This window comes from Borostomias antarcticus (assembly GCF_949987555.1).
Source record: "Borostomias antarcticus genome assembly, chromosome: 21".
Taxonomy (NCBI): Eukaryota; Metazoa; Chordata; class Actinopteri; order Stomiiformes; family Stomiidae; genus Borostomias; species Borostomias antarcticus.
Genome location: NC_140254.1, coordinates 21,073,593 through 21,084,272, shown reverse-complemented (window position 1 = coordinate 21,084,272; position 10,680 = coordinate 21,073,593). Strand labels below are relative to the sequence as shown.

The 10,680-nt window shown below is 44.4% G+C and overlaps 1 protein-coding gene across 1 annotated transcript in view; it reads right to left on the bottom strand.

Moving 5' to 3' along the window:
• Positions 1–8,916: 8,916 nt before the first annotated feature.
• Positions 8,917–10,680, bottom strand: part of LOC311322943 (zinc finger MYM-type protein 4-like) — a gene marked incomplete at both ends in the record, with an annotated part of 31,150 nt that continues 29,386 nt past the window's right edge. Inside the window, 2 exons of the mRNA XM_084455061.1 lie at positions 8,917–9,181; positions 10,051–10,180. Coding sequence (XP_084311187.1) covers positions 8,917–9,181; positions 10,051–10,180 — 395 coding nt within the window. The remainder of the gene's footprint in view (positions 9,182–10,050; positions 10,181–10,680) is intronic.

Here is a 10,680-nt window from a genome sequence, read left to right as displayed (position 1 = left end):
GTCTGATAAATTAAGATAGGTCTTGTCACCTGGACACATCAGTTCCAATGCTTCCAGTGCTAATCCAGCACAATAAGAGCGGGATAGCCAGTTAGCTCATGAGCTCACAACAACTAGCAGCAGCTTCCATAACATTAATGGTAGCGGTCAGTGGCTAAAGCAGTTATACTGATGATTCCTGTAACGTTAGATATTTTGCTGCAATTGGTTCAACTTCTGTTTCTGGACAAAAAGTCATTACCTGCTGTATGCACTTCCCTTTAGGTGATGAAGTAAGTAGACCAAGACAGTGGTTTAGGAGAGGAAGGGGTACACAGGTTTCCTGTTGGTGCCAGTAGCCAAGTGGAACCTCCGATCTGCGCTTGTGTGAGATGAGATAACTTCACACCACCAGGTGGTAGTGGTCTGTATCATTAAGGGGGAAACGGAAGTCCACCAGATGTATAAAAAGTAAACAACAGCGTTTGTTTAGCTACATATAGACTAGAGGAGTTTCGCTCAGCATAGACGGTAATCTCTGAGAATGTCCCGCGTGGGAGTCCAATGCTCTGACCACTACTCTACTTGTGGAATTTAGGTAAGGGATAAAAAGGTTGGAGTGAAAGGATGAACATGTGGAGGTTTGGGGTATAGTCCCATAAAGTCATCCCCACCGGGTCTTGAACCCCCGTCTCCCAGGTGGGAGTCCAATGCTCTCACCACTACTCTACTTGTGCAGGAGATCGGCAGATCGATTTTGGTCTGCTAGGACGACTGCCTCTTGTGGTGCCAACAGAGAGATGCAGGCCAACATTGTCGGGAGTAAGGGAGGGAGGGAGGGAGAGAGTAAGGGAGTAACGGAGTAAGGGAGGGAGGGAGTAAGGGAGGGAGGGAGGGAGTGACCTGATACAAGTTTCTGCACTTCCAGCAAACAGGAAATTCTCCACCACAGATACAATCAACGTGTTTGTTATTTTAGTGTGTCACTGGGTGTCCTTTTTAATGATGTTCGTGTACAGCAAATACAGACCCAAAGATACAATCTTAAGTCTGTAGTCTCAACAGTTAATAAATCATTCATATGTTACATTCCTCAAGGATGAATGTGTTTACAGTGTACAGTGTGTGATATGCGGTACTGTATGAGAAGACCACAAGCAGCAGGACATTCCAACAATCTAGATACGGACACAAATATAGGTTAGATGATGTAGATGTTGTGATACAAATGTAGATAGTGAATGGATCCTATCTCCCAATGGTAGTGAGAGCAGCCAGACGTTTCTCCAGCGCTAGCACAGTGTAAACAGAGTGTGGAGATGCTGTCCGTCTGGATACTGACGTAGTATGGTGGCTTGTTTTCCAGTGACAGCATCCGCAGGGAATGACACCACATACTCAGAGGTCAACATCCGGAAAGATGAGCAAAAACAGAGCACCAGTGGTAAGTAACCTCAGCAGGTAGACTACTGAGGGTGTGTGTGTGTGTGTATAGTATGTGTGTGTGTGTGTTAGGGTATGAGGGTGGATGAGGTTGGACCCAAAAGGCAGACAGTAGGCAGGCAGCACAGGTTCAAAAAGGTTTAATGTGAATTCTTGAGTACATTTAGGGAATGGATGGAAATGCAGTTGTCTTTGTGTGAAAACACGACTGCTTTGGTCCACAGGTGCCAATAAAATCAGCACAAACTGAAAACTCCTCGTTACTGCTTTAGCATTATACAGTAGATTCTCAAATCAGTGATCACTAACTCCAGGATCTATAGATTTTAACATCATCTGTTACATTCTCTGTGTTCCACAGCTAAAGACCCCCATTCCCAGCAGCAGGCGGGGTCAAAGGTTACCCCAGTAGGTCGTGACCCACTGAGAGTGGCTCTGGTGGTTCTCTGTGTTCTCCTGGTGGTCGTCGTCATTGTCATCATTCTAGTGGTTCTCTGTGAGTACCATCATCGTTCTAGTGGTTCTCTGTGAGTACCATCATCATTCTAGTGGTTCTCTGTGAGTACCATCATCATTCTAGTGGTTCTCTGTGAGTACCATCATCATTCTAGTGGTTCTCTGTGAGTACCATCATCATTCTAGTGGTTCTCTGTGAGTACCATCATCATTCTAGTGGTTCTCTGTGAGTACCATCATCATTCTAGTGGTTCTCTGTGAGTACCATCATCATTCTAGTGGTTCTCTGTGAGTACCATCATCATTCTAGTGGTTCTCTGTGAGTACAGACACATTGGACATACTCAGTCAAGGCAAGGGGTTATCCATTTGACCAATTGTCCATTTTTCCACACACATTTTGTGTGTACAGGATAGATATAGATCTAAGACCACTGACAGAAGACATAACTGTTTAAAAGATGTTTACTGTCTGTTTTTCTAACTGCTTGGGTTCAATTGGTCTAAACAGATGTGAACTTGGCCAGTCCCCAACAACCCAAGGAGAAGTGTTTAGGTAAGCATGTAGTTATAGCTGGAGTGAATAGAACTACTTGATCTGATTGATTGATTGATTGAACTACTTAAGGAGCATGTGACTCTTTACTGATGATGTACTGTAATTCAATGTGCTGGACTTTCTACTCAATACATTTACTAACTCTGAAACTCTTTAAGTGCCTATAAACTTGGTTTGAAATGGTAAAAATGTATATATGATATCAAAGTTTAGTGTTTCATTAAGCATCCACTTAATTTGAGTGAAAATAAATATTCACTATTAGACTATTAGAAAACATGTTCAAAAACATCTAATTTTGCTGTTCAGACTGGGGCTGTCAATTTAACACGTTAATTAGATTAATTATTTATGCAAACATTCATGTTTAAGAATTTTTTGGGGATTTTCACATGTAAATCAAGCATTCTGGTGCATTCTGAGAAAATAATAAAGGCAAAATGCAACATTTCCCTATTTACAAAAAAAAATGGGAACTGAATTTTAACTTGATTTAATTGAAAAAGCAAATTTGCAACCGTTATGTTGAATATTGAACAAGCTTTTTGACTAGAATGACTATGAATAACAAACCTGACAAAACAAGTTTCTAAAGTCAGACTGCACGCAACTCAAATACTCAGGCACGTTAACTGCGTGAAGCAATTGGCGCTGATCTTTGTGAATTGGGCGGATTTTGCAATAATGTTCATTTGCATAGAAAGGGGAACATTCTCCGCCCATATTACCAAATTTAAATATCAGCTAATAACACCGGCGCAGAGCAACGCTATGACGAAGGCAACGCAGTTAACATTTAGTTAACCTTTGCGAGGGCTTTGTGAATAGCAAAGTTTATTTTCGACTTATTTGCACAGGTTTTGCGTCAGGAAAAGCTGCGCAATCCTTTAGTGAATTCGCCCCTAAGTTTCTTGTCATTTGTTTTGGAGCTGGGAGCTTTATCTGACCTAATGCAGCCCCTCTTGTTCTATAGCTGCTGGAGGTGACTGCACTCCATCGCCTCCAGAATGTCCCGGTGGTTTGTACTACACATATGAGGGGAGGTGCTACTATTTCTCCTCTGATAAACTGACCTGGGATCAGAGTAGAGACGCCTGCATGTCCATGGGGGGTCAACTGGTCATCATAAACAGCAAAGAGGAACAGGTATGGTTCTATTGACTAACAAGCTTCTGATTAACTGAAATGTTTATGAATGTACCTTTAATCTACATATTTAAGATATTATGTTTTTCTACACACTCACAATCTTACCATTAAAGGGATAGTTCTGAATCTGAGCCTCACTTATGACTTATCCATAATGTTGTTGATTGATGGAGATGATTTCCAGCTGATTCCATGCTGTTCCTCGTCCGGGCGTTCATGGTATGCTCATGGCGCGTTCCACGCAACCCGTAACCCGTGTTTTAACAACCTTCTACACATGAAAATGTAGGCCTCAGTAGAGCAACAGTGTGTCATAGAGTAGGCCTCAGTAGAGAGCATAGAGTAGGCCTCAGTAGAGACCAGGCCTCAGTAGAGAGCATAGAGTAGACCTCAGTAGAGACCAGGCCTCAGTAGAGAGCATAGAGTAGGCCTCAGTAGAGAGCATAGAGTAGACCTCAGTAGAGACCAGGCCTCAGTAGAGAGCATAGAGTAGGCCTCAGTAGAGAGCATAGAGTAGACCTCAGTAGAGACCAGGCCTCAGTAGAGAGCATAGAGTAGACCTCAGTAGAGACCAGGCCTCAGTAGAGAGCATAGAGTAGGCCTCAGTAGAGAGCATAGAGTAGGCCTCAGTAGAGACCAGAGTAGGCCTCAGTAGAGACCAGAGTAGGCCTCAGTAGAGAGCATAGAGTAGGCCTCAGTAGAGACCAGAGTAGGCCTCAGTAGAGAGCATAGAGTAGGTCTCAGTAGAGACCAGAGTAGGCCTCAGTAGAGACCAGAGTAGGCCTCAGTAGAGTAGGCCTCAGTAGAGAGCATAGAGTAGGCCTCAGTAGAGAGCATAGAGTAGGCCTCAGTAGAGACCAGAGTAGGTCTCAGTAGAGACCAGAGTAGGCCTCAGTAGAGACCAGAGTAGGCCTCAGTAGAGACCAGAGTAGGCCTCAGTAGAGAGCATAGAGTAGACCTCAGTAGAGACCAGAGTAGGCCTCAGTAGAGAGCATAGAGTAGGCCTCAGTAGAGACCAGAGTAGGCCTCAGTAGAGAGCATAGAGTAGACCTCAGTAGAGACCAGAGTAGGCCTCAGTAGAGAGCATAGAGTAGACCTCAGTAGAGACCAGAGTAGGCCTCAGTAGAGAGCATAGAGTAGGCCTCAGTAGAGAGCATAGAGTAGGCCTCAGTAGAGAGCATAGAGTAGACCTCAGTAGAGACCAGAGTAGGCCTCAGTAGAGAGCATAGAGTAGGCCTCAGTAGAGAGCATAGAGTAGGCCTCAGTAGAGAGCATAGAGTAGACCTCAGTAGAGCAACAGTCATATTTCACTGTGACACGACAAGAGTAAGAGGGAACACATGGCTCTAGTTTATAGATTCCCTCATTAATGTTATCAGGTCCCCTATTAGCTTTGAGTTTAAATCCAAAATATTGCCAAATAGGCGCATTTGCTTTTGGAAATCCTCTGCCCCTGTCTAGTGTAGCCAACTCAAGCAGCACATGCAACTCAAGACTTTCACTTTCTCTTGCGAATGTTCTTTGTAAACTATTTTAAACTTTTTGGGGCAAAATGTTTGTTTTCGCAACAAAGTTTCCTTTGACTGGAGACAGTCATCCATGCTTTTATTTCTTCAAGATTGGACTACTGTAATGCCTTGTATGTGGGCCTTGACCAGCGGTCACTGAGGCGCCTGCAATTGGTCCAGAATGCTGCTGCACGCCTCCTGACTGGAACCAAGAAGCGGGACCACATCACACCGGTGCTGGCCTCCCTCCACTGGCTTCCTGTTCGCTTCAGGATTGATTTTAAAATCTTAATGTTTATTTTTAAGGCTCTACATGGTTTGGCCCCCCACTATCTGGCTGAACTGATTCAAGTTCGTGCGACATCTAGAACCCTGAGGTCCTCCTCCGAGACTCTTTTAATAGTCCCTAGATCGAGACTTAAGACCAAGGGTGACCGAGCTTTTGCGGTGGCTGGCCCAAAGCTCTGGAACAGCCTCCCTCCACACATTAGACACGCACAGAACCTAGGGCTCTTTAAGTCTCAGCTTAAAACGCATTTGTTTTCACTGGCTTTTGAGGCCTGATAGCCTACATCCCTTGTCCTGTTCTGTGTCCTGTCCTTTTATTGTTCTGTGATTATGTGCACTTTATTCTGTTTTTTGTTTTAGTTTATTTTATATATTGTACAGCACTTTGGTGCAACTTCGGTTGATTTTAAACGTGCTTTATAAATAAAGTTGACCTTGACCTTGACCTTGAATGCTAGCCAATTGGGTTTGATTGCGCTAGCATTAGCATGTCATGAATGGCTGAATGAGGGACAGCATGGAGTCAGCTGGAAAGGTTCTCCATCAATCAACAACGTTGTGGGTAGGTCGTAAATGAGGCTCTATGTCCAAAACTACGAACTATCCCTTTAACATTCTTTTTAGGAATTCTTGTTAAAAAACCTGACTACCATAATGACGGCTGATGAGGACAAGTTTTGGATTGGGCTGACTGACGCGGAGCAGGAGGACACTTGGAAATGGGTGGACAAATCACACCTCGATGACACAATAAGGTTTGGACAATCTTTTGTTGAAATCTTTTGTGTAATCATAAACAAAGATACATTCCGTTTACAATCATTTAGATTTATTGCAGCCTGTCACTCAACCAATTGTGTGTTTTTATTTTTGTTCAACTGTAGCTTCTGGATCAAGGAAGAGCCTGATAACTTCAAAGATGGTGAAGACTGCGCTAGAATGGGGGAACTAAAGATACCAAATGGAGATTTAGAGTTTTGGTTTGATGCAATATGTTCTAAAGCTCACAGGCGCATATGTGAAAACAAATAACCCCCATCAAAGAAAATGCCTTCTTAAAACTATTTTTAAATAGAAAAAAAAAAATCATCAAATCTTCTTTGCTGAAATTGATATTTGGGTGTAAGAACACATGACATTTGTGACAAAATGAGTATAATACTTATTTAAAGTCGCACTGAAATGAAAAAAGCATTGTCCCATTTTGGTTCGCATAATTGGTCATAGTGTTCACCTATTCAACGATGTATGGCAAAAAATTTACAAAATTCTACTTTTGTTGTAATCTTATATCAAAGTATATAATTTCTTACTTCCTGGAAAACGGTGAGTCACGTGCAATGACGACAACAGGTACCATTTTAGGCCAATAATCTCACGACATCCACCCGTCAATCAACGCTATCCTTCTAACGAATCTGTCTAAAGTTCTTAAAACCCGTCCACTTGTCAATGTTCCAATCAAATTCCTCTAAACATATGTCCCACCCTCATAGCTTGTTTGCGTCGGAAATACGTCAAACTAGGGAGGTTAGATGATCTCAAATGTCCGTTTCAGTGCGACTTTAAAACCATTTGCTTTCTAACCTCATGTCACTGGTATGTGATGGCGCACATATGACTGGAGGCCATGACACCTTCAAGAAGAGCCCTGAAACAAGAAAGAGATAAATACATCACACGTTTAAAACATTTGGAACTGCTTTAATAAATCATTAACAGACAACCATGTTTTCAGCTTTTTATTCAAAAAGAGAGAATTGATACTAAAGTTCTCCTCAGAACTCCAGTATCTCTCTCTCTCTCGCTCTCCATCCATCTCTCTCTCCCCATCCATCTCTCTCTCCCCATCCATCTCTCTCTCTCCATCCATCTCTCTCTCTCCCCATCCATCTCTCTCTCTCTCCATCCATCTCTCTCTCTCTCCATCCATCTCTCTCTCTCTCTCCCCATCCATCTCTCTCTCTCTCCATCCATCTCTCTCTCCCTCCATCTCTCTCTCTCCATCCATCTCTCTCTCCCCATCTCTCTCTCCATCCATCTCTCTCTCCATCCATCTCTCTCCATCCATCTCTCTCATTCTCTCTCTCTCCATCCATCTCTCTCTCTCCCCATCTCTCTCTCTCCATCCATCTCTCTCTCCATCCATCTCTCTCCCCATATCTCATTCTCTCTCTCTCTCTCCATCCATCTCTCTCTCTCTCCATCCATCTCTCTCTCTCTCTCCCTATCTCTCTCTCCATCCATCTCTCTCTCTCTCCATCCATCTCTCTCTCCCCATCTCTCTCTCCATCCATCTCTCTCTCTCCATCCATCTCTCTCCCCATCCATCTCTCTCATTCTCTCTCTCTCTCCATCCATCTCTCTCTCCATCCATCTCTCTCTCCCCATCTCTCATTCTCTCTCTCTCTCTCTCTCTCCATCCATCTCTCTCTCTCTCTCCATCCATCTCTCTCTCTCTCTCCCCATCTCTCTCTCCATCCATCTCTCTCTCTATCCATCTCTCTCCCCATCTCTCTCTCCATCCATCTCTCTCCATCCATCTCTCTCCCCATCCATCTCTCTCATTCTCTCTCTCTCCATCCATCTCTCTCTCTATCCATCTCTCTCCCCATCTCTCTCGCCATCCATCTCTCTCTCTCTCCATCCATCTCTCTCTCTCTCTCCATCCATCTCTCTCTCTCTTTAATAAACCACAAAAAGAAAACCATCCGTTTTCAGCTTTTTATTTAAAAATGAAAGAATTGATAGAAAAATGTATCCTCAGAACACAACCGGTCACCATGTGTACCTTAACGCTCGCTCGTGTTAAAATGACCACACTTCTGACATCAAACAAGCTCCACAGAGTACAAGTACAGCATATAAATTCAAAATGATTAACTTCAATATACATACTTCAGCAGCCATATCTCTACTAATGTAATATGCTATGGACAACATTGGTGACAGCAGGTCATCCTAAAATGAGCATTAAGGTCATAGGTCAGAGGTTACCATTACATGGTGACTGTGGTCAACCTCCCAGCTGAGTCACATTTAACACCATAAACATTGTCCCCATCTGGTTAATATGAGGGTCAAAAACAGATCATTTCTGACTGGACTGCTTTTGAGAAGATCGGCTATGAAAAATCATTCAACTGCAAGTACAAAAAAATTAAATTATTTGTGAGTTTGTTTCTCAGCCTAGTGTTATTCTCAGTGGCCATGACGACGACGACAACACGCGCACGCACACACACATGCGTGCACACTCACACATGCTCACACACACACATGCGCGCGCACACACACACACAGTCTGACAGTTCTTAGTGGTGCCTTCCTCCTCTCCTGTGTTTCTCCGTTGGTGTTGGCATCAAGAGACAGCGTGAACACACACACACACACACACACACACACACACACACACGCCCTCTGCTTACAACCTTGATTTGCAGATCCAGATCCCAGGAGTCTTCAGGTGAAAGCTCAGAGTGTCAGAGTGTAAGAACCCGTGCTCTCAGACCCGCTCTTCTCCTATCACGGTGGTCAATCCCAGTAGTCTTCATCATCGTCATCATAGGCTGGAGGCGAGTAAGCCTCATCCCCGGCCTTCTCCCCCTTCCTCCTCCTCCCGCCCCCCTCCCCCTCCGGGGTCAGGTGGATCTCCCGGATGGTCAGGATGCGTGTCAGCATGGCCTCCATGATGGCGTTGTCCAGGGGCATGGAGGAGTACCAGAGGGGGCTGTTGGGCACGCAGGAGCGCTCGGGGTGCAGGTAGAACAGGTTGGTGCGCTGCTTCACCGACTCAGAGCTGGAGGGATGGGGGGAATCAGTGGTGTTATTGTTGTTTACCACATTGTTGTTGCTGTTGTTGTTGTTGTTTGGAAGACAGGATAACATTAAAGCATTATGGAACGAGAAGAAAAGAAAGAACTACGAACTTTAAAATGTATTTTTAATGGAACTATTTGTTAATCATCTGCAGATAGTTCCGCTGAAAAAGGGAACGTTGCCAGGCAACGACAATGCTGCAGCACATCTTTGTAAACATGGATCTGGACGTTGCCACGGCGACTAATACGAGGTGGATTGATATTAAAAGATGTGCGAACATCCCATTTCAGCGTGGGGATATGGTGGTTATCACCACGGCTGGAACGCAAACTGACCAATAGAGAGAATGGAGCGGATCAATAGCGTTGTATAAGAGCCATTAGCTAAGGGAGACCTTGAGGTTTGAAGCGTGTGATTGGGTGACGGTGAGGGAAGCGTGTGATTGGGTGACGGTGAGGGAAGCGTGTGATTGGGTGACGGTGAGGGAAGCGTGTGATTGGGTGACGGTGAGGGAAGCGTGTGATTAGGTGACGGTGAGGGAAGCGTGTGATTGGGTGACGGTGAGGGAAGCTGTGATTGGGTGACGGTGAGGGAAGCGTGTGATTAGGTGACGGTGAGGGAAGCGTGTGATTGGGTGACGGTGAGGGAAGCGTGTGATTGGGTGACGGTGAGGGAAGCGTGTGATTAGGTGACGGTGAGGGAAGCGTGTGATTGGGTGACGGTGAGGGAAGCGTGTGATTGGGTGACGGTGAGGGAAGCGTGTGATTGGGTGACGGTGAGGGAAGCGTGTGATTGGGTGACTGAGGGAAGCGTGTGATTGGGTGACGGTGACGGAAGCCCACTCACCACTTGGACAGGTAGAACTCGTAGAGCCGTACAGGACAGCGGAGCGGGTTCTCGCTGTTCTCCACCATCTCTAGAAGGTTCTCCTTCTCCGGCTCCTCCTTCCTCTTCTTGGCTGCCACGCCCTCTGTGTCTGGAGGGAACCACGTGTATTCAGAGTTAGAGGGAACCAGGAGGATGGATCCCATCTTTAGGGCCGTATCACAGTGAGGTCGTATATGTGGACGGATGTCTTCAGAGGAGGCTCGTCCATTGAGGCAGGGGAGGACAGTCCTCCTCAGTTCTCCTCAGAGAGGGATTAAAATATTAATATATGCATTTATTTATTAATAATTAATATTATTTGCCAACAAACTGTTTGAGAGCCAGCCATGGATGTATTAATAGAGCCAGCACACCTGAGTCCCCTAATCAAAAACATTTTTCATATATCACCTAACCTCTCCAGCACCTCATCAATATAAATTATTTTCTCTCTTTAGAGAGTACAATCCATTACAACAACTATTGCTTACAATGTTTTATTGTTGTTTTGTAATATTTTATCATGAATATGATAAATAAATGCTGCATGTAGTTAAAGAAAGTGTTATTCAATTTTTCATATGCTAAAATTGACTGTAAATCCATTTT